Source organism: Monodelphis domestica, chromosome 2 (assembly GCF_027887165.1).
Source record: "Monodelphis domestica isolate mMonDom1 chromosome 2, mMonDom1.pri, whole genome shotgun sequence".
Taxonomy (NCBI): domain Eukaryota; kingdom Metazoa; phylum Chordata; class Mammalia; order Didelphimorphia; family Didelphidae; genus Monodelphis; species Monodelphis domestica.
This window is the reverse complement of record NC_077228.1, coordinates 77,786,433-77,810,769: the sequence shown is the minus strand read 5'-3', so window position 1 is coordinate 77,810,769 and position 24,337 is coordinate 77,786,433. Positions and strand designations below refer to the sequence as shown.

The 24,337-nt window shown below is 40.1% G+C and overlaps 1 protein-coding gene across 6 annotated transcripts in view; it reads left to right on the top strand.

Annotated features, from left to right (window-relative positions):
* STX6 (syntaxin 6) overlaps positions 1–16,571 on the top strand; it is a 55,944-nt gene extending 39,373 nt beyond the window's left edge. For 4 of the 6 annotated variants that reach the window (XM_007480906.3, XM_056815616.1, XM_007480910.3 and 1 more), the window contains 2 exons: positions 2,934–3,028; positions 9,525–16,571. In XM_007480906.3, the coding sequence (XP_007480968.1) occupies positions 2,934–3,028; positions 9,525–9,601 (172 nt within the window). In that variant the 3' untranslated portion in view covers positions 9,602–16,571. Of the gene's footprint in view, positions 1–2,933; positions 3,029–8,194; positions 8,533–9,524 lie in introns of those variants that run through there. The other 2 variants (XM_007480907.3, XM_007480908.3) reach the window with 2 other exon arrangements.
* The last annotated feature ends 7,766 nt before the right edge of the window (positions 16,572–24,337 follow it).

Here is a 24,337-nt window from a genome sequence, read left to right as displayed (position 1 = left end):
ATCATCCACTTTTCTTTGATAATTCTCTGCTCTCTAGGTTTTTACTTTTTTTCTCTCTCTTTCCTAGTTTTCCCCCAAAACCATCTGAGCATTTCTTCTGAATCTCCTTCACTAAATTTTCATCCAGATTGTGTCTCCTGCCCTAGGATGTCCCTCAAAACTCTGATCTAGGCCCTTCTCTTTTTCCTTCATAACTATTTTTCTTAGTGTTTCTCATCAGCTTCTATGAATTTAATCGATGCTCCAAACTATTTATCCATCCCATACCTCTCTCCTGACCTGTAGTCTTGGAATCTCCAGCAGCCTGTTGAACACCTCAAAGTGAGTGCTACAAAAATGTCTCAAGCTCAACATGTTCAAAATTGAACTTGTCTTCCCCTGCCCTTCTTTATCACTTCCCCAATCCTCTCCTGACCTTGACTTCCTTATTACCATTGAGAGCCCCATCATTCTCCCTAGGCCCAGACTCACAACTGAGTATCATGCTCGATTCCTCACTCTTTTTTACCTTCCCCCCATCTAATTTTTGCCCTGTCCTTTTGCGCCATCTCCTATTTGCCCTCTTTCTTCTCTGATACTGCCGCCCCTCTAGTACAGGTGCTCCTTACCTCAGATGAACTTCAAACAAACAAACAAACAAAAAACCCATACCTCCAGTCTTGGAATCAATACTGTGTATTGGTTCCAAGGCTGAAGAGTGGTAAGGACTAGGCAACAGGGGTTAAGTGACTTGCCCAGGGTCACACAGCTGGGAAGTGTCTGAGGCCACATTTGAACCCAGGACCTCTTGTCTCTAGGCCTGACTCTCAAACCACTGACCTACCCAGCTGCACCTCTCAGATGGACTTTTACAATAATCTGGTCTTCCTGCTTAAGTCTCTCCTTTCACCAGACCATCAACCACTCAGCTGTCAGATTGATCTTCCTAAAAAAGGTCATCCTGACCATGTCACCCTGGCCTTCGTAACCCCACTTGACCCCCATTTAATCAATCCCAAAGATTTCCTTACCTCCTACATCAATAGAAAACCCTGTCTGACTTTTAAAGCCTTTCATAGTCTGATCCATTCCCACTTTTCCTATCTTCTTATATTTGACTCATCTCCATCTACTCTTTGATCTAGCAGCACTGGCCTTATTAAAAGAAAATTCCTGCACATGAGTTCTAGAAAATGAGTGGGTTTTCCCCTTTATATTCACTATTTTTCAGAAGCTCTTAAGTAGATGAAAATAGTCTTCCTTCTGTTATAACCCTTCCCCCACCTCCTTCACACACACAAACGCATAATGCTAGCATAGGCCACTTACTCCTATGGCTATATTTATTCTAGCTTTAAGGGGCTGGGGCTAGTAAGAGGACTGAGGCCTAAGTGGATCTGCACTATTTTATACCTTATTTCACCTTCAGGCAAGTGTTCAACAAACATTTACTAAGCATTTTGTTTGGGAATAGAGTGGGGGTTGGGGGGTCAGGGGTCAAGGAAGAATCTCTAATAAAAACCTAGCAGCTTCATACTTTAGCCAAGTCCTAATTGGTGTGAATAATTCTCTGAAGAGATCACATTGTTTGAACTCACTGCTGCTTATTTCTATTAAACTGGAACCAGTGACCATATTTTACATGACAGTAAATTTGAATGGCCCAAATTAAAAGACCTGTGACCCCTTCAAAATTCCATATTCTCAGTAATCAGGATATAGGTATAAGATAACATTTATTTTGATCTTTAAGATTTGCAGAGTGTTTTGCATGTACTCTTTATTTTTAATCCTTATCCTGTGAGGAAGTTGATTTTATTCTCATTTTTAAAGATGAGAAAACTAAGGGCTCAAAGACATTTAAGACCAGCTAGTGTCAGAGGTATAATTTTTTTAATTATTATTTTTTTATTTTACTTTCCATAGTTTACTTATAAAAACAATTTTAACCTTTTTTTTTTAGAGTCTCGAATTCTCTCCCTCCCTTCCTCTCTTCCCCCATTACTGAGAAGATTAAAAAACCTGATATATGTTTTACATGTGCAATCGTGTAAGAAACATTTTTTCATTTTAGTCCTTCTGTGGAAGAAAAACAAGAATATAGTATGCTTTGGGCCTGGATTTAAACCCCACTAATTCTTTCTTTAGAAGCAGATGGTATTTTTCATCATGGCTCCTTTGGGATTGTCTTAGATTATTGCTTTGCTGAGAGTAGTGAAGTCTTTCACTGTTGTTCATTGTAGAATATTGCTGTCACTGTGTACAGTGTTCTCCTGGTTCTGCTTATTTCACTCTGTATTAGTTTGTGTAGATCTTGACAGGTTTTTCTGAGGTCCTACTGCTTGTCATTATAGCACAGTAGTATACCATTATAATCATAGACCACAGCTTGTTCAGCCATTCCCCAATTGATGGGTATCCCTTCACTTTCCAGTTCTTTGCTGCCACAGAAAGGACTGCTGTCAATATTTTGTACATAGAGGCCTTTTCCTTTGTATTTTTTTCTCTTTAGGATATGTATAGAAAATAGTGACTTACTTAAAATCACATAGTCAAGAAGTGGTCACACTGGTCTCAAACGCTGTATATAGTGTTTTGTTTTGTTTTTTAAGACACCACTGGTAATAAATAATTAGAACTATTTGCATTCTGTGCCCCAGATATTTTAGGGAAATTGATAAAACGCACAATTATACTGTGCTGCATACTGTCCTACAGCTAGCAAATGGAGACTAAACTTTATGTGAAAGACAGATTTTGGGAGTTTAGTTTCTTGTAACAGAACATAAGTAATTTTATGCTTTTACGAGAATATATAAACAAGACTGTTTAGCATCTTGCTTATCTTGTGATTTGGGGACTTTGCCTGCTAATTAAGTTTGGGGCCAGTGAGTACAACATAGTTCCTTTAAATTTGTTTACCATGTCCTTTTTCCATCTACTTCTCTATCCAGAATGTTAGATGACTTCTCTCACGAGTTGGACAGCACACAGTCTCGGCTAGACAATGTGATGAAGAAACTTGCAAAAGTGTCCCATATGACCAGTGGTGGGTACTAATTTAAAAACACATTTTTTTCTATCATAGAAGAAAATAAATATGAAGGGGATATTATTCGTTAGTCCTTAAAACCCTGGTTGTCATAGATATCTTGATTTTTATATTTCTTGCCCTCATTTTTCAGTATTTTATATATATTGTTGATAGAGTAAGCAAATGAGAACTTTACATTTTTAATTGGGAAATCTTGTGACATACTTTTGGCAAAGTAAATCAGTTTTCTTATTCCTTTTTTATTTTTTGCACTGAGGCAGTTTTTACAGTTTAAGAAAAACTTTTCCCTCCCTTTGTATCTTCTTTTGCCAGAATAGAGGACTTATTAAATCTGCTAGCTAAGAAATAGAAAGGCAGATCAGTGGAACAAAACAGACATACAAAGATCGTAATAAAAGATTATGCTTAACCTTGTATTTGACAAAAGTATCCAAGCTATTGGGATAAGAAATCACTAATTGGTAGAAACTGCTGGGATGATGGGAAAGTAGTTTAGCAGAAACATCTTACACTATTCACTTTTAAGATAAGATCAAAATGGATAAAAGATCTAAACATAAAAGGAGATATCATAAGCAAACTAGAAAAGGGAATATAATACCTATCAGATTTGTGAATAGGAGGGGAATTTATGAGTCAGTAAGAGATGGAAAACATTATGAGATGTAAAATGGATAATTTTGAGTACATTAAGTTGAACAGTTTTTGTACATATAAAATTAATGTTGCCACGGGTAGAAGGAAAGCAGAAAATTTTGGGGGAAATTTTATAGGCAGTTTCTTAGATAGAGGCCTCATATCTAAAATATGTTGAAAACTTTGTCAAACTTATAAGACTAAAAGCCATCCCACAATTGATAAATGGGCAAAAGATATCAAAGCCAGGGGCAGCTGGGTGGCTCAGTGGATTGAGAGTCAGGCCCAGAGATGGGAGATCCTGGGTTCAAATCTGGCCTCAGACACTTCCTAGCTGTGTGGCCCTGGGCAAGTCACTTAATCCCCATTTCCCAGCCCTTATTCCTCCTCTTCCTTGGAACCAATTCACAGTATTTATTCTAAGACAGAAGGTAAGGGTTAAAAAAAAAAAGATATTAAAACCATACATAGGTAGATGAAAGAATTTCTAAATCACTGCTGTTTAGAGAAATGAAAATCAAAACAATTCTGAGGTATCATCTTACACCCATCAGATTGGCTAAAATGACAAAAGGGCAAAGCGACAAGTGTTAGAAGGGATGTGCAAAAGTGAGGACACTGGTACACTGGTGGAGCTGTGAACTGAGCCAACCATTTTGAAGAGCAATTTGGAATTATACCCAGAGAGCTGTTTCCTAAGGAGGTCAGGGGAAAAGGAAAAGAATCCATATATTTCAAGATATTAATATCAGTTCTCTTTGTGGTGGCAAAGAACTGGAAATTGAAGGGATGTCCATCAGTTGGGGAATGGCTAAACAAATTGTGGCAATTGATTGTGATAGAATTCTACTGCATCATAAAAAATGATGAGCAGATTAATTTTTTAAAACTTGGAAAGAAAAACATGAGATGATGAAGAGTGAAATGAATAGAACCAAGAGAACAATATCTAGAACTATAGATTTAATATTTGAAGAATAATTTGTGAATGTTCACCTCAAGAGAATGAACTGAAAAATGGAAACCTGAAAAAGACATAATCAAATATATACATATACACACCTGTTTGTGGAATGGGGGAGGCAGCCAAGAGACCTGGAAATAAGTTTTATTTAAAAAATATATATAATATATATGAAAACCCCTATTTAGATCAAAGACTAATCCTTTGATTTCTCTAAAGTCTAGATTAATTTTATTTAAAGTTGTAGTTAAAACTAGTATCAGATATTTGAACAGATTGGTTCAATTGTGTTGTAGGCGTGAGATTTTTAAAGACAGTGAATGGATAAAAATGCTGGTTTGACTTCTAGGAAATTATAATACTTTTCTGCTTATACATCCCTCTTCCAAAATTGCTGTAGAGGCTATATTTTCCAGGTTAATTTGAGTTAACTTAAATTTTTCCTTGAAAATTCAATTTAACATTAGCCCCTGACACTTCTGGGCTGTCACAAGACTAGGATCAGGAATCTTTGATTTACCTCTTTTATCTTGTGTTGCTTGTTGCCTAAATTTATGACAAATGACAGCTCACTTAGTTTTTTGAAGCGGGACCTTTAAATACACATTACACTCAGTTTTGTAGGAAAGCAACTTAAAAGATATTTGATACTCTTGGCAATATTGTAAAGTATTTAGCACAGAACCTGGCCCAGAGGAGGAACTTAACAAATGCCTGCTATCCCCTGTGAGGAAAGCCTAAAAAAGTGAGGTGTTGGTCAGATGAGTAGGGAGTTTTTGAGGATGGAAGAGAAATGGGCATATTTGTAGGGAACAGAAAAAGAGTAAGGGGATAGGGAGGGATTGAAGGTTAGAGAATGAGGTTTAGAGAATTAATCTCTTCTAAAATCTCTCCATGTTTGGTTTCTGACCTCATTCAGTTGAAGCCCCATGCTACAAAATCAACCCTGATCTCTTACTTGCCGAAGCAAATGGTGTTTTTTCAATTATCATTCTCCTTTATCTCTTTGGCATGGTTATTCACCTTCTCTTGGATAGTCCTCCTTCCTTTTCCCCTCCCTCCCGTCTTAGAACTTATACTAGTATCAGTTCCAAAGCAGAAGAATGGTAAAGTCTAGACAGTTAACTGTTAAGTGTAATAGTTAAACTAGTTGTGGTTATAAACTGTAGTGAGTTAAAATGGTGGAAGATACAAATTATGCTAGATATAAGAGTAGGTGAGTAAATTTGGTCGCAGAAAATATGTTTCACTACAGTGTCTTGGTTTTTAAATCAAATATAAGGTGGTCGCCAGGGAATATATTCCCAATTATGAATATACCCAAGTCAACTGGGTTTTATAGAGGTTTTAATTAATAATACAATGAGGAATTAAAGAAAAGGAGAAGGAGAGAGAAAAGGAATTAATGAGAAAAAATAGGCCGGCCCAGGGCAGGCCTGGCCAACCCAGGCCTAAGCCTTAAGAGAGAAACCAGTCAGTTATCACTCACCATAAGATTTGTCCAAGTAAGGGATTCAGAGGGACAGAGTCTCCCCAGAGGGAGTTCCAGCCAGAGTCAGCATCCCTTGAGAGACCTCCTTAGAGAATTTCTCCAAGAGCTCCTTCTCAAGCGATCTCCAAAAGAATTTCCCTCCAAAAGCATCCCCTTTTAGCAGTCTGTCTTTTTCTTATATAGGGGGTTTTCTCTTATGTCACCTCCTCTAAGTCCTTCCATCTACCAATCACCATAGACGTTTTCTGAGGAACAGCCCATTTTGAATTCCTAGCTAAGTCGACTAATCCCCTCAGGAGAAAACCTCTGAGTAAGTTTTTACCTCTTTGCTCCTGGCAAGTTTACAAGTTGCCAGACCTTTATAGGTACCTAGCATCTCATTGTATCAATTCTAAAAACAGGCATGGCTCAAAGAACTCCTTGCCTTATTATAAGCGTGGGTCCAAGTACTTTCATTGTTTAGCAAGGAGTTTTCTCCCCTAAAGCAGTCTTAACTACTGGTGGAGTAGAGGTCCTCCCATAGCAAGGATTTTTCTCCCCTAAAGCAGTCTTAAGTAAGGGTGGAGTAGAGGTCTTCACATTTCTGATCCTGGCGAGTTCTCACAGTCAAAATTGGGAATGTTCCAATTGAGAATTCCCCGATGGGGAAATTTTTAACATTCACAAGTCTGAGAAATTTCAAGATTTACATAAGTGACCTATCCAGGGTCACACAGTTAGGAAATGACTGAGCCTTGATCTGAACCCAGGATCACCCTTTTCCAGACCTGGTTCTCAATCCATCAAACCACCTGACTGCCCCAGATATTTTTTCATTTCTATATTTTTGTGACCACTCTTCTCTTCTAGTTTTTTCATCTACCTGACAGTTCCTCTCTTGGGGTGGGTTCAGGGTTCTATCCTGTCTCATCCTCCCTTTAAAACCTATTCTTTATTACTTGATGATCTCATCAGCTTCCATGGATTCAGTTATCCCAGATTCTCAGTTGGTTTTCAGATCTATATATCCAGTGTTAGATTCTCTCCTGAACTGCAGATAATAATACCAACCCATAATACCAACTGCTTATCAGACATCTCTAATTAGAGGTCCCATACGCATCTAACTCAATATGTCCCAAATAGAACTGATTTCCCTGACCCCTGTCCAAACTGAGAATAATAACTCTTAAGGGCATCCACCATCTTTCAGGTACCTACCCTCAATACCTTGGTGCCAACCAAGCCTTGGTAAGTTTCATCTAGGGAGCTCTCATTCCACATATCCATCCAATGCCAAATTTAGGCAATTCCTACTTTCTTTTGAGCACCTTCCCTTCTCTCCAGGGAAAGGTAGTAGATTGTCTTCTTCTTTATTCCCCACCCTGTCCCTTCATCCCTTCCCCTAGCACACACAATCTCTATTTCCAGTGGCTCTGTGGAAAAAAAAAAATCAACTGTTTCAAAGCATTATAATACCAACTAATCTATTTCTGAATAAATTGGAACATAGTGACCAAGTGAAGGATAAAACTGATTTTAGTGTTAACTTTTTTAGAGAAAATAAATCTACTTTATTTATATTTAGTGATTTCTTCCATCAGTCCAAAATACAGTTCTTCAACATGTGTGGGAAAAGCCTCCTCTTTTCTGTATCATTTCCTTTAATCTAAATGGTGGAATCAGGCAGCTTAGCCTTTGTGTACTGCTCACCTGAGGTCAGAAAGGGTCATGTGATTATTGCTTCAGCTGTTCAGACTCACAGGAAGTAGTTGTGAGAAGCCCATTAGGGTAACCATGCTTTCCATGAGCGATTTACAAATTCAAAGGAAAATCACTTTAAAAGAGAGCCTTCTTTAGCTATATTAACTTGGGCATAACACATTTTTCTTAACAAGAAATCCCCCTTAGTGTAACTGAAAAAAAGGGAGAAGATGTGATTGGTAAGTAAGGGTCTTTACCCATGGAAAAGCCCAAGATGAAAAATTATATGGTATTAGAATTCTATGGGTCTCTAAGAATAGCAGGATGTCAGGGATAATAAAAAACAGGAAATATGCTTATGAGGTTTCATTCTTTTTTTTTGCAGGAAGTATATCCACTATGTATCTTGAGAAAGATTGTGTTTTTAAATTGAGGCGAAACTTTACAAATAAATAGCCAAGATCCATTTTTAAATAATTCTAAAACATTTATGTATTTTAGAATGTGAATAAACAAAGTTTTTAAACATTATTACCTGCAACAGAGCAGTGCTGCTCACTTCTGACTGCTTTGAAAAGCTTTCTTAAAATAGAGATGCATATATTTTGAGCATTTGGTCCAGTTGTCTGTATAATGAAAGTTGCACTGTACTTTTTGCCTCTTCCCGGTTGGCATAATTTTGTCTTCCCAACTGGTGTTAAATAAATAAATGTATTCATTGTCCTCCCTTGCCTTATCATTTAGAACTTTTTTTGAATATCCCTAATGTTCAGAGGACTAAAACTATACCCTTACCTGTTCTGCTACATCCTCCTCACCCAGAAATTCACCAGTATGCCTTGAATCTCTTTTCTCTGATTGAAAGTCAAGAATAAACCAAAAAAAGAGAGTACCCTAAGCTTAGGAAAAGGTTTCAGGCACAAGCTGCATTTCTAGAAATGTCTCTTTAATAAATTTCCTTGCCTGAACCACTCTAAGCAATATCCTTTTACTTTCTCTGTCCCCAGTATTGGTCTTGAGGCAGAGAACTTGAAAAGAAAGATTCTCGTAATGAACATAGATATTTATTACCATAACTACCATTATTATTTAACTAATAGTCTTCAAAAATCCAAAAGGTTCTATGGAGAAGATATTTAAATGGGCTATATTTTTAGGGAACTTGATTCTCTAGGCATTCATTCTCCCCATCTCCAAACAGCTTTTATCTTCCTTCTACTTTCATTCTTCCTAGAAAAGGAATTCTGTCATAGTTCACTGATTTTATTTTTGGGGAAGAATTAAAACACATGGTTTTTTCACTTGTCACACTACAATCAGCAAAAACTAAGCCACCTTTTTTCTTTTTTTTTAAAGCAATACAATAATTAGATAGTAGGAAACTCAGATCAGTTCATTAGAGCCTTTATACATCAAGCAAATAAAAACTTGTTATATGATGTGACCTTTCCAGAGACCAGCAGAATTATTTGCTCTTTAGACCAGAAACAATGCATATTCGAAGAGCCTTGACTGTCAGATACAAGTGTGATGGTGTTTGGTTTCTTCATCACAAACATTTTGTATCATTACAGAATCAGAAGTGACCTCAGGTTACCAAAGCATCCATATCCAACCTCTGCTTGCTGCTTGCAGTTGCCAGGAAGTCAGTCACCATGTTTCCAGTGGCACATTTCTCTTTGTGAAAAGTTAATTCATGTCTCCTTACTTTCCAGATCGTCGACAGTGGTGTGCAATCATCGTGCTTTTTGGGATCTTACTGGTAGTGCTCATTCTTTTTCTGGTGCTGTGATGGACAAAGCTTCTTTGGAATGCTGCTTATTCTCCATCAAAAATGTGAGGGGAGAAAGGAAAAGTCAGCAGAGTTAATGTTGCCATCATTTTTATTTTTCTTCCAAGAACTCATGCCCCTGGACTTTGATTTTCTCTGTAAACCAAACACTCCTGGCAGCTGTTGCTGTAGCACCTGCCTGACAAATCCCTTGGAGGTAAAGTGGAAGTCTGGCTCACTCCCAGATGTGAGTCCCAGCAGGCATGTGTCGCCCCTCCTGCCATGGGCACGCACGAGCTGCTGTTCTTCTTTCCTTCCTCCAAAGTGCAGGGAGTGAATCAGCAAGTGTTGGTGTCCTGTTGCTTTTGCGAAGTCTTTCCACCTTTTTCTTGGGGGATCTTTTCTTCCAGCCTCTTTTCCCTTTACCAAATGCCACTGTCTTATCTAAAACATACTGTTGAGGAAGCCAGGCTGCTGGGTGTCCTTCACCTCCACCGTTGCTGGTCATTAAGGAGGGTAGAAGACTTGGGAACTATATATCCAGTAACAGTAAACACAGTAATTCCTAAGCCAGGTTGTCCCTGAACCGAGACTCCATTAGAGGGATAAGTGCTAGGACAAGATTCCTAGGCCAAGTCCTATTTCTTTCAGTGGAAATTGTACTCACTAAACATGGAGAGACCATTGTGGGTATAACAGATGGTTAAGTTCTGGTTTTACGTGCTTCAAGGAAAGAGGAACGTGACCCTGAGTTTGCATTCTTGGTAAAGGACCGAATGCAGGTTGAGACCTGAATATGCTTCCTGCTCTTTGTACTAATCTTAGCCTTCACTTAGTGGTGCACATTCCATGCTTATAAGGTGTTCCCTAAGTAGATCACTGCAGAGCACTTCCATGGAATACTTGAAAGAATTGTATAGACTACCCTAGTTAGGAGTTGTCGCATTTCTACTCTATACTGTTGTTTTTAGTTTCATTTAGGGTTTTTTTGGGGGTGGGGTTGACGGTGGGGGGAGAGGAGGAATTGCCTCTGTTAGATTCATTCCAAGGCTGAAAATCAGCAAACGAAACCTCTGCCCTGGACCAGACGGCTCTTACTTGTTTATGATAACTAGGGTGGCTGGGTGATTTGGGTTGTTTGCTTAAGGAAGCAGTTGATTTTATTACTCTCTTCCATTTGAATAACTGAGCCAATTCCAAATGAAACTGACAATGCTTTGTCTTACTTAGTTTAAGGTAATTTTCATGGAAACCCAGACTGCCGACAGGCTAACATTAGGCTTTTGATAATTCTTCAAATGCCTCAAACACATGCACATGTAAATAGGATATTTTTATAACTTTCCCTAATGAATAAACTAATATTACCATAGCAGTTTGTGACCCGGGGTTCTACAAGACCATGCCGGGAGAGCATAAACCTCCTTAAGTTGGGACAGGCTCCTTACCTCAAGGTTGGCTCCCATGTGATGGATTGCTTTGACCACAGCTGTATCTCTCATGAAGTTGTGTGGTCAGGCTTAGAGAGCTCATGCTTTGCCCTGGGGGAAGAAGGATCCACATTGATGGAATCACAGGATCATCAGAAGAAAGGAGCAGCTCAACCAAAAGATGGGATGGATTGCAAAGGCTGGGAGAGAACAGAGCATTGAGATGGACTTTCAGCCTTACCTTAATTGTCCTTGTCTTTTTGGGTCCCTCCTCAGTATTCATTCAGTTTTATCAATCATAATTATGTATTGGCCCAGGCTAATTTTGAATTGCAATTTTAATACTGGATATTTGTAATGCTTTTCAAAAAAAATAAGGATACTATCTTTTTTTTTTTTTGAATCATGGTAGGTGAGGAAATTTCTCTTTATGGATGCTAAGAAATGAACTTTAAAATAAAGGGATGGTTGATATCTGTGTTTACACTCCTTACTCAACTTGATATGTTATAAATGACCACTCTTTATTGGTTTTTGAATTAGCAAAAAGTAATTTTGATCATCATGAATGGCTTTACCCATAATCCACTCAGTTACTTGTAATTTATCATTCCAAGAAAATCAATTCTGTGGTCGCTTTGGTATATAACTTTGGGACAAGGAAAGTCCTCAAAGCATGCATTCATTGAAATATATTCTCATCATGAAGTATGGTTGGCTAAAATGCATCCAAGACAGGTAGCTGACGTCAATATTGGAGAATTATTTAGCACTAGGTCCACCTTGTAAGAGGCTGCCAGTGTCTTCAAGTAAGCTTGTGGTCATTCCAGAAGCCTTGCTTTGGTCCTGCTACTCCTGGCCATGTTGCTACCATGATGTTTAGGTATATACAGAATTATTAGAATCACCCATCAGTACTGCTTCTAGACAATGCTGAGTAATTCAAGAAACTCAAAAATGTGTAATTATTTTCTGTACTCTTCTGAAGACTCCGAGAGCCCAAGTTTGCAGATCTGTTATTCTTTGTTCTGTTTTTGATCATTTCTTTTTTCAACTACAGAGGGTTAAGAACACTTTCCCATGAGGTATCAAGAGAGAATAGTTTTTAAAGTTTTGAATTTGGGTGAAAGCCACATCTATTCATCTGAGAGCTTTTCTGAAATCAGCCAGCTCCAGGTACTCTTATAGCCTAGTGCTACATGGAAGGAAAGACCTAAGGCATGGACATCTGTCTCTGTCTTTTAGTAGAAATTGCAAAGCTGAAGTTACAAGTGAAACTCGGGACAAAAGCTCCAAAGGGAATATAGTGAATGACTTCTCAATCACTGAATAAACTTTTCTTAATTACCAAAGTTCTCTCTTCAAGCCCATATTTTAGAATCAGCTGGCTCTCCTGGTTGGATTCAGGGATGACCTCAACAGTGATGAGCAACAGCCCTGCAACACAGTTGGGCAGAACCAACCAGATACCTGCTCTTTCTGAGGGAATGAAGAGAATGAGATAGTCTGGAGTCCCTTGGTTTAAAATACTCTTTCTTTTGGGGGACCCTGCCTCCTAGTCCCTCTTACAGAGCTATGCTTTATATTCTTTAAAATGAATAAAAGAGCCAAGTCTGCCCCCAAACCCAAACTCTGGCCAAGCTAAATAGAGCCAGAGGCTGAGCATGTGGTTTGCTGTTTATGCAGTCTCTGTGAGACTGGTATGAACTTGTAGAGTCTCAGAAAACCCTCAGCTGGGGCAGGAAAAGAAAACTGCATGCCTGGAGGCCCTGGGGGGGGGGAGGAATTTGAGTGGCAAAGATTTCTTCATTAGTTCACCAGAGCTAATTGAGGTCTGAGTGGAAACTTGGGTGGTTCCCTCAGATTTTTCTTTCACCTCTTTGACTATGGAATAGTAAGAGCCTTCTGATGCAGCGACCACCAGTGCTCTTGGCCAATATAGCCCATAGGGAGCAATTGGATTTTTCCTTTTACTGTCTCCTATGCCCAAGCTCATAGGCATTTGTAAAGGAACTTACAGCATTAAATAACAAAAGGTCAATAAGAGATGTTTCTTGGAAAGGTGTTGCAGGTGATATTTGATAGATTCCGGGGAGGGGAAGCTCCAAGCCATCCAGCCTATGAATCCAAGCCTAGATCCAAAACTGTGTGACACCCCTAGCCCTAATGTTTTGGTTGTGTCTTTGTGTGGACTGTGAGATGCCGTTATACGGCGTGTTCTGTACTGTAATACAACTAGATGTTGCTTTGGGTGTTTTGTGTGTGTTTGTTTTATGGGTCTTCCACAATCTTGTGATTTCTGCCAGAGCAGGAAAGGAGAGGAAATTTGGCAGCCTTCCAGTTCTCCGCTTTTACCCAGAACCGAACAGACTGATGAGTCTGGTAGCCAACAACTTGGCAACTTTTATTCCATCTTACCTCATGAGGTTTTAAGGGCTGTGAAAAGAAATCTAGTTGACAACTGTAACTGAAATCTGTCTCTGTTAAGTATTTTACCTTCTGCAAGCAAAGGGTTGGTTGCCAATTTTGGGGGGGAAGGGAGGAGAAGGGATGATCTTTCTGGCTAGAAAGTGACCCTTTCCATGAATAAGAGACATCTGTAAGCATCTGTGCTCTTTATTCCATCTTAAAAGAATCTTTCATTTGGAGTTCTATGAACTGATGTTAAATGCAAGCAAGTACTTTAAATATGTATTCATGGTATCTTCAAATCATGTGTAAAAAAAGGAATAAGAAATAGCATACATTGTGGAAATCTAAATTTTGGCCGGTGAGAAGGTACTACTACCTCTAATCTCTCTTCTTGGTGACTCTCTTAAAATTCTCCATTTTAAATCAGAAACTGCTTTTTAAGTCATCCTGTCAGTATTGAGGAAATGGAACCAAAGGAGTCCCAGCCCCATAAGGTACACTCTACTAACACTGGCTGCATTGCAACACCTGATAGGTGATGGTTGTGCTCCACTGGAGAAGATCACACTGAATACTAACTGCCTTTGCTCTTAGATTGAGGTTTACAGAATACGCCAATCCCAGGACTAATCCCAGAAAGTGGAGGCAATGCCATGAATGCTACATTTGTGGTTTTGATCAAATGACCCCTGAGTCTCCTTCCAAGCGATAAAAGTTTTTGATTTTATGGCTTAAGCCTTTTTTTTCAGCCCAATCTTGGAAACCTGACATTTTAAAGTAAGCCCTCTATTATATATCATCCCATCTCTAGCTTGGCCTTTTGAAATATGTGAGCTCTGAAGCCATTTTACACTTTGGTCAATACTAAATAGGAATAATATCTCTTGCAGCTTTACTCAATGCCATACATGTCTGTATGCACCCATTTCGGATATTCCATCCAGTCAGCTAACCTTGTGGACAGAGTCTTTGAGAGCTGTTACAGCTGAGGTCTCCAGATGGACGTTACTCCCTTTTAGAAGACTTGTGAACCTAGTAGAAATGGACCCCAAGTTTGAGTATTACTTGGATGAAACCAGAAAGTGCTAATGAAAGCCATCCTAAAACTTCCAAGGTGGACGGGATCTTAGAGATCACGTTCAGTTCTTTCACATCAGAGATGAGGCAGCTGAAGCTGGCCCGATTAGGCAGTGATTGCTGGTTTAGAACTCACTTCCTCTGATTTTCCTGCAGAGATTTCACCCAAGAGTAAAAGAGTTGTACAGAAAAAAAAGATATTCCTTGCATAGCTAGTCATTTGGAATCGACCTTATTAACATAGTAAGACAAGTAGATTTCACTTCCTCACTCCCAGCAGGCCTCAGTAGAACATAGGGCTTTATGGCTAAACCATGGGGGTTTATATCCACTGAAAACCTAGACGTTTCATCCATGCCCAGGTGATTCATGGCCCTGATTCGTAATATGGCACAGATGTTGTGGGACTATTTAATTACCATAGTTTTTTCCCAATACAATTGTAAAAAAGATAGTTCCCTCTGTCACTTAAAAACCTGGTGCTATCAATTGATAAGCATTTTTCTTTTTTAAGCCCTTACTGTTCCAGTATTGGTTCCAAGACAGAAGAGTGGTAATGGCCAGGCAATGGGGGTCAACTGACTTGTCCAGGGTCACCCAGCTAGGAAGTGTTTGAGGTCAGTTTTGAACCCAGCACCTCCATCTCCAAACCTGGCTTCTTGATCCACTGAACCACCTAGCTGCCCCCAAGATTGGTTTTTAACTTTTTTTTTTCCAAGAAAAAAAATTTTTTTTCCTTTTGGCCACAGTTATTCATCTAAAACCACTTAAGGGCACGCATCTCTAATTGCTCTTTCTACAGCAGCAGCCTGTCAGTGGGGTAAGTGGCTGCCTTTGTGTCATAGCCTGGTTCCACCAGCCATAAGCAGACTTCCATAAGAATGGATGTGATCTGCATGATTTGATTTTTATTTTCTTTGGGTTCTGAATTATTGAAATTTCAAAGCCACCAAAGTTATTTAAGAGGTATTACTTGAGCATTGAGTTTCACCAATAATGGAACAAATCTCTGTTTCTTTACCTCCCTTTGACTACAAAGTCCCCAGCGTTCTGCTCAGGCTCCTCTGTGTGTCGGCAGTAAAGTGGGTGCTGGCTGAGGGTCAGGATTACTTTTCTTCCCCATTCACCAAAACCAAAGCGGAAAGTGTTGTCCTAGTAGAGTGTCATACAGTGAATTATACGTGGTCTTGTCTGCTGGAGACAGACGTATTTCTTTTTATTAACCCTGAAGAGTTTTCTTTGAGGTTGAAGGGATTGCTTCCTGTTATCTGCACTGGGTTTTGGTGATAAAAGATGCCCCAAACTCAGATGAAGCCAGTTGTCTGTAAGCTGTCTAAGAGAAGGAAGTTGAAATTGTAAAATCTTTATGAATGAAGGGTAATCGAAAGGTGAGGATTAACCAAAAAAACGGGAATAAATAAAAGCTGTTGCCAAGCATTTTTTCCATGAATTGTTTATGGGTTGTATTTAGAATCACAACATAGAAAATGGTAAAGATAGGCAGAAACTCCCTTCTTTAAGGACAGAGAAGGGGGAAATGTCTCTGGAACTTTAATGAGAGCCAATCCGCAGAAAAGTGGGATCAATGTTTTAGGTTATAGCCAGTCTATGCATGAATTAGGTGGAGCTCTCCCCTAGCCACCAGATGACATCCTGTAGTTGGCATCACCCATGGACCGGAATCATAGACCCAAAGCCAGGAGGTCCAAGAAGCCAACTGTGCTTAGCTGTCTCTTTCCCCTAGACCAAAGCGTGGTAGCTGTTGACCCATTTCTATGGAACAAACAAAAGGTGATTGTAGGACATCAGGGACATCCATTTCTTTTTCTATGGCTTTGGGGTGTCACACCAAAACAGAGAACCAGCAATACCATAAGTCAGAAAACCATGTTTACTGTTTATTCTCAAAGAAAATTACCCTTTCAAAGAGCTATTCCAGGAGTTTTTTCCTCTCTGGCATTTTTCTCCCCTGAGATCTATTGGCTCCCGCTGTATTTCCAACTTCTGCCTTTGGAGGCATGTTACAGTTGTATAAAGAAGATTGTACAGTATTAAAGTGACATGAAAAGACATTGAGATATTGCCTGATTTTTATAGCATTTCCCCCCTTCTGGATTTCCCTAATGCCTACAGCAGCTTGAATGTTGTGTATTTACATTATATGCAAAGTAAGAGACCTTGCTTTGAGTTCTCAGACTCCAGTGTGGACATTGATATTCCTGGTATCGTGCTTATTCCGAAGAAAACCATTGAGTGCGTGTGTCCATCTCTCAGGGTTCTGATCCTTGGGGAGGGGGGTACTGGAGAGGAGGAGACAAAGGGAAAAAGACCGAGTTTCAGCTCTTATTTCCCCTACCACTAAAACCTGGACCTGCAGGAGACAGTAAAATTCCTAGCTTTGTTCTGCTCCTAGACACAAGCTTCTTGAGGACAGGCCACCCCATTGTTTCAGTTGGACATTGATCCTCAGTGCCTTTATATATGTGCTTAATAAATAGTTGTATGGCATTCAGATTTTAAGAGTCTGGACCTTAAAACTGGCACATGGACTTTTCCATTGTTTGAATCAGCAATTCTGTTTAAGATTGCCAGAAATGCAAGTAACTTCTGGCAGGACTTCAGAAGATAGACCCCACGACTACGGAAAGGAATGCTCCTGTAAAACCAGTAGGCGTCCATCTGTCAAAAATTGCACTCTTTTTTTTTTTTTAGAGGTTGAGCTTCTAGAAAGGGGATAGTTAAAAAAAAATAATTTAACCCTTACCTTCCATCTTAGAATTAATACTATGTATTGGTTCCAAGACAAAAGAGTGGTAAAGGCTAGGTAATGGGAGTTAAGTGACTTGCCCAGGGTCACATAGGCAGTGTGTGAGGCCAAATTTGAACCCAAAGACTGCCCATTTCTAAGCCTGGGTCTCAATCCACTGAGCCACCTAACTGCCCCAGATAGTTGTCTCAATGAATAAAAGCCCATCACTTTTCAAGTAGAAATGAAAGCATTTGATTTTGACAAGAGAAATCCATCTGTAGAGTCACTGGCATCCTTATTAATTGCCTTTTAGCTTCCTTTTGGCCAAGGTGATGGTAACCACCCTGCTGTGAAGTATAGGTTTGAGGTCAAAGAATCAAACCAAATTGTCTGGGACCTTGAGAGATCTCATAGCCCAGCCCTCGTAATTCGCAGATGAGGAAATTGAGGCCCAGAAAAGGTAAGGGACTTTTCCAAGTCTTGCATAGAAAGTTGGAGAGATTTCCAATGGAGGTAAGTCAGCTGCCTCCAAATCTCTTTACAGGGTTAGTCAGGAACTCCCCACCAAATGTGGTTATTTTAGGAAATTTGTGTGCATGAAATGTGGAAAGGTAAGACAAAGATGACAGTTCACAGGTTATCACTAATACAACTCTCGGTTTATGCCTTAAGCCAGAAGAGCAAGTGCCCCCACACGTCCATTGTGGTCATTGCTCATTAGGAACATTGGATGGGTTTGTTTTTGTTTTTGCAGGAAAAGTGGCCAGTCCTAAGGCCAACATGCTCCTTTCTCAGAAAAAAAAATCTCTTTCTATTCTGAATGTTCCCATAGTAGGCTGTGTTTTCCCAGAGCCAATTTACTCTTCCGAAAACCTTTTCCCTCTCCCTCTTGTCTTCAAAAGCCAAATACTAAGATCTAAAAGATGTTCAGCTAGCCTTTTGGAAGAGTGGCAACCTCTCTTAGTAAAGGGGTGGAAGTAGCTACTTGGATTTCAGTGGTCCCAGGAAATTTTGCTATTGAACTGTCTTAACTGAGAAATCCTTGATAATGGTAGGATACCTTCGTCGCATGTATAATAATGATTCATTTCCAGATTTTCAATGATAAGAAATTCAGGTGGAGGTAGTCGCTGCGCTCTCCTTTTTAGAATGAGCCCTCCCTTACATCTCAAACCTTCCTAAATCCACCAGGAGGCCTCTAATGGAATAAAAGCTCATTCTTGCTAACTGCCCAGGGGAGGCTACACCATCTTCAGATCTTTTCTGGTCCCAAGGGCCGGCTAGTAACGGCAGGACGGGTGCCTTTTTGTGTGTGTGCCAGGCATAGGACTTCTAAAAGCATTTCTAAGAGGTGGCAAAGCCACTCAATTACTGCAACATGGGGAATGAACCAACTCGACCTACCAGCCAATTGTTTTAAGAGCTATTGAATACAAAACGTTATTTGTTTGTGAATCTAATAGTGAAATTCAAATGATGGAAAATACACTCTGTGATCCACTTGGGACCAAGGGAACTGCAAACCAAGGTACTCTGTGAAGGTCAAACCCATGCCAGCTGCCGAGTAACAGTAGTGAAGCCTCCTGTGTTGTCTTGGAGAATATCCAGGCAGCTTTTGATGTCCCTAGTCATCAACCAACTGCACCCAAGGGCTAACTCCCAACAGCCCACTGCTGCTTGGAGGGAGCTGATGGGTTCTGAGGTTAGCCAGAGGTTTGTGCCAAATGCAATCCCCATTCAAGCAGGTGTTGCTGTCCCTGCTCTGGAGGGCAAACAAATGGAAGAATAAAGGAAAGAAAGGGGTAAAAAAAGAGATGAGAGCGATGAAAGGAAATGGTGATAAAGAAAGAACACCAGAAACAGGCAAATACTGTACTATGGGTTCATCAAGTGTCCATTGAATTACTGACTTGGACCTAACTTTCGAATGGGCTCTAGGATTGAAGTTTGAAGAGGGAGAATGTTAAGGGTTGAAGTGCCAGATTTGTCTAAGTGGAAGCTTTTGCCTTTGGTTAATGAACCAGTGCGCTCGACTCATCTTGGCTCTTTCCATGGAAGGCAAAATGAAAAACTTGGGGTGGGAGGGTGACTCGTTGACAAATGACTAAACAAATTGTGGCTTATAATGGCGTATTATTGTGCCATGAGAAATGCCGAAATGGTCAGTTTCAGAGAAAACTGGGAGACCTCTTTGAACTAATGGCAGATGAAAGCAAAGTGTGCAGAGCTAAAACGATTTAATCAACAGCCACGTCATGGAGGAAAAAAACTTTGAAGGACTTTAGATCTCTGATCAACCAAATAATAAATGGACAGAACAAAAGAACGAAGATAAAAGATGCCACCTGCTTCCTGCCAGAGAGGTGATGAACTTTAAAATGCAAAGAGATAACATTTTTCAAATGGACAATGTGGAGTTGTGTTTTGTTGGACTGTGAGTACACGTATTGAGGGCTTCGTTTTTTTTGGTTTTGGTTTTTGTTTTTGCTCAATGGGGAGTGAATAGAAAGAGAAAAATGAAAAAAAAACATGACTGAAAAGGAGGAATAAAAAGAAAGGAATGATGTGCAGGAGTGAGAGCTTGTTGGCCATTCAGTAACATCAATTTGCAATGAGCTCAGTCGGCACTGTTGCAAGACTTTTTCCTAAATCTTTAGTAGCACATTGTGGTTGGGCAACTGGAGACAGGATAGAGTACAACTGACCTGGTCAAGCAAAGGATAAGTCTCTGAAAGTAGGGAAAAAAGGTCAAATTTACAGCATGTTCTTTGTAGTCGCAAAGAACTAAAAAATAAAATATGTGCCTGTCAATTGGGAAATGGCTACATACATCAGCGAGGGGAGGGAATGCCATTAAGTCCTTTTGCAAACCTTAAAGTGCTGTTTAAATGTTAGCTGTTATGACCCCATGTCCTACTTTCGATGACCAAGAATTGCAGCTAAATTCAGCAGAAGTGTCTCCTCTTGTTAGCCAGGTTGTAAAGAACTTTAAATGTCAAAAGAAGCATTTTATATTTGATCCTGAAGGTAAAAGCCACTGGAGTTTATTGAGTAGCGGGAGGAGGTGACAAAATGAGACATATAGCTGTAGAGAAATCCCTGGTAGCTGAGTGAAGAAGGGACTGAAGTGGAGGGAGATGAGGTAGGAAGAAAGATCAGAAAGGTATTCCAGTGGTCAAGGGATGAGGTGTTGAGGGTGTAAGGGTTGTATGACTGGAGAGGAGACACATACACACACACCACAAATGGATAGAATTCCTGGGTTGGAGTTGGGAGGACATGGGTTCAAATTTGACTCGGGGGCTTCCTAGTCCTGTGACCTTGGGCAAGTCACTTGGCCCCAATTGCTTAACCCTTGACATTCTTTTTACTTGGAACTGATACTTGTATTGATCCTAAAACAGAAGGTAAGGGTTAAAAAAGATGAAAGAATAGGGCGGTTTGGAGGAAAATATAAGTTCTATCTCGGACATGTTGAGTTTAAGATGCTTATGGGACAACCAGTTGGAGATGGCCAAAAGGCAGTTAGCTGGTGATGTGAAATTGATGCTCAGCAGAGACACTAAGACTCGATATGTAGGTCTAGGAATCATCTTTACAGAGATCCTAATTTAACCGGTGGGTGCTGATAAGATTGCTAGGCAAGGCAATATATAGAGGAGCTAAGTGCCAGGATAGAACCTTGGGCAACATTTAGTGGGCAGAACCCAAATAAGGATACAGAAAAAGAAGCTGAGGAGGAATGGGCATAGAGGAGAGAGCAGGGTTAGGGAAACCTAGAGAATATTCAGGAAACAGACTACTGAAGGATGAGGACTTTGTTTGGCCATTAGGTTTGGTCTTTATGAGCTTGTTGTTAACTTTGAAGAGAGCCATTTCAGTTAAATGATGAGATCCAAAGCTGGAAGGCAGAGAGTTAAGAAGAGTTACAGGAGAAAAAGTGATGGTGGCCTTCTCGGTTTTATGCAAGAAGGGGAGGAAAGATCTATGATGACAAAAGTAGGCAAAGATGACTGATCATGAAGGTTTTTTAAGGATGGGAGAGGCATAGACTTTTTGTAGGGAATAGCAGATAGAGAGGGGTTGGAGATTAGAGGGGGGAGCCCAAAGGGGACAATCTGTTTCCAAAGCTCTGAAGGGATGAGACCAAGGGTGTGGGGTTTGCAGTAAGTTGAAACAGGGTGAAGGATGTAGTGGGGGAGTATATCTGAGTAATGGAAGATAAGAAAAAAAAAGGAGAGCACTTTCTTCTTTTGGGGGAAGTATGAAGCAAGGTCTTCAACTGAAATAATTCAGGGGAGGGGAGTGCTGTGGGAGTCTTGAAGAGGGACCATAATGTTTAGAACAGACACTATGATGAGTGGAATAGTAAATAAATGAGGGAGTTGTCAAAGAATTGCCTTATTGCAGTGAGGGCCCAGTTGAGAACATGCAACATAAATTTGTAGTGGACCCAGTCAGCACAGTTTCATGATTCGGTTTAGCCTCAATGTTGGTAGAAGTGAAGGCAGAGGGTGGGAGCCATCTAAGATTTAGTATTTGGAAAGGCATCAGTGAAAATAGGCAAGAGACTACAGCATGGAGCAGAGTTGCCAAACTCACCTAATCTAAAATGAAAACAATTGGGAAATGTTTATAAAATAAATAAAAATACATACAATACAATGATGACATTAATTTGTGGTTTTATAAGTCAGTAGGAGATTGGAATGAGTTCTACTTGAGTTTGACACCACTGGTGAAGGGGAGAGAATAAAATTGAAATGATTCATCAAGGAGTGAGATGGGAAAAAGGATAAGAGAGTGGCCAATGGAGAAGTCAAAGAATTCAGGAGATGGAGATATTGACCATCACAGTGAGGAGGAAGAGAAGGATTAGGGGCCAAAAGCATAAAGAAAGATGGAATGATAAAATAATAGAGAAAAAGAATTAGGGATGCCTGTTCCTCAATCTCTTTTGCTAGGGTATTGTTCACATTCCACCCCTTGATTGTTTGAACCCATGGTGACTCTGTTCTGGGCCTTCCTGTCAGCTCTCATCAAATTCCATGAGTTCAATCAAAATGACTTTGCAGATGAATCTCAAATTCTGATACCCACCCATTCCTTACCTCTCTGTTGAGCTCCAGAGTTCCCATTTTTTAAAGATTTATTTTTATTGTCATACAAAACACACTTTTATATTGGTCATTGTTGTAAGAGCAAAGTCATACATAACTAAAACCTCCAAATAAAACCAAAAATACACTACACTGATGTTAAAGACAATTCCAACAATTCTCTCTCTGGAGGGAATTCCCTCGTTTGGTGTTGTGAAGAGAATTAACTCTCCCTTTGTCTATTTTAGTTAAATCAAGTACCCCTACTTAGTACCTAGCTAACCATTAAGTAAGAGAGCTCACCAGACACTTACTAGTTCACACTCCCCAAAGACCACAAGCACTGACCCCCTTGGGCAGCGCTAGGGAAATTGGGAGGCTACAATTGGTTCCTGTGAAGAGGGGGGAGGACAGGAAATGATGTGGAAAAAGGACTATAAAAGGCAAGACCAGATGTTCTCTTGACTTCTTTGGTTCTTTGGGGAGGAGACCTTCTTTTGATTGATGATTTGGTGGGACACACTCTTCAGTGTGAGTTCTGGTAAGATTCTTGGAGGCAGTTGCCTTTTTCCTGGAATTGTCCTAAACTGGAGCTTTCTGCTCTGGAGAGGCTTGCTGGGTGAGTGACTGGAGCTGAAGGAAGAGGTTTGCATTGGTGGACTCCTGGCTGAAAATGCCACCTGAACATCTACAAGGAGATTGGACTTGAGGGGGCCCCTGCTGGGGGGAGCAGCACTTAGGGCGGTAGGCTAGACAAGGCTCTGTCTCCTTCTTCCATTTCCCACTTTCAATATCCCTATCTTGTTGTAAAAAAAAGCTGCTAACATTCATTTTTTACTTTGGGGCTAATATTTTATAAATGGCGACCACAATCTCACTTTTATAATTCTCATGTTGAGTCAAACTTAATTTTAATTCTTACAATGTTTCAGTTGGATGTCCCATACACACTTCTAACTCCTGGAGTTCAAAACAGAAAAAATCTGGGAACAGCTAGGTGGCTCCATGGACTGAGAGTCTGGCCTAGAGATGGGAAGTCCTGGGTTCAAATCTAGCCTCAGACACTTCCTAGCTGTGTAACTCTGGGCAAGTCATTTAACCCCCATTGCCCAGCCCTTATCACTCTTCTGCCTCAGAACTGATACACTGCATTGAATCTGCGGAGGAAGGTAAGGGTTTAAAAACAATGAAACAACAAAAAAATCTTTCTCCCCCAGCTTGATCCCATTACTTACTCTTCCTCCTTTCAACGTATCATCCTTCTAGTAACTCGGGTATGCAACCTATAGCCCTACCCCCAAGAATGGGTTGCCAACTCGTTCCTTGTACCTCCATAACAGCTCGGATCCATCCCCTTCTCTCCACTCCCATGGTCATTATCCCAGGTCAGGCTTCTCATCATTCTCACCTATACCGTGACAAAAGTCTCCTAATTGGTTGCTTTGCCATGTGCCTCTCCCCTCTCCAATCTACTATTCACAAGGCTGCCAAGTTACGTCAGTCCCCTATTCAAAAAACTCCAATGGATACCTGTTGCTTCTAGGATAAAATATAAACCTTTCCACTGGGCATTTAGAGTTAGGATTTCAGTCATGTCCTACACTCTGTGACTCCATTTGGGATTTTCTTGGTAGAAATAATGGAGTGGTTCACCATCTTCTCCAGATCATTTTACTGATGAAGAAACTGAGGCAAACATGGTTTATATCTACCTTGTTATATCTACCTGACTCCAAGCTGGACACTCTATCCATTTGGACACTCGGCTATCATATTCATACCTCCCCCCTCCCCCCATAGCATACTTTATGAGCTAGGCAAGAGAAGTGTGACATACCATATAAAAAGCTAGCTGCCTCTTGTATTTATCTGTATTTACTTAAAAATATACATGTAGGGGGCAGCTAGGCGGCTCAGGGGGTTGGTCCTGGGTTTAAATCTGGCCTCAGGCACTTCCTAGCTGTGTGACCCTGGGTAAGTCACATAACCC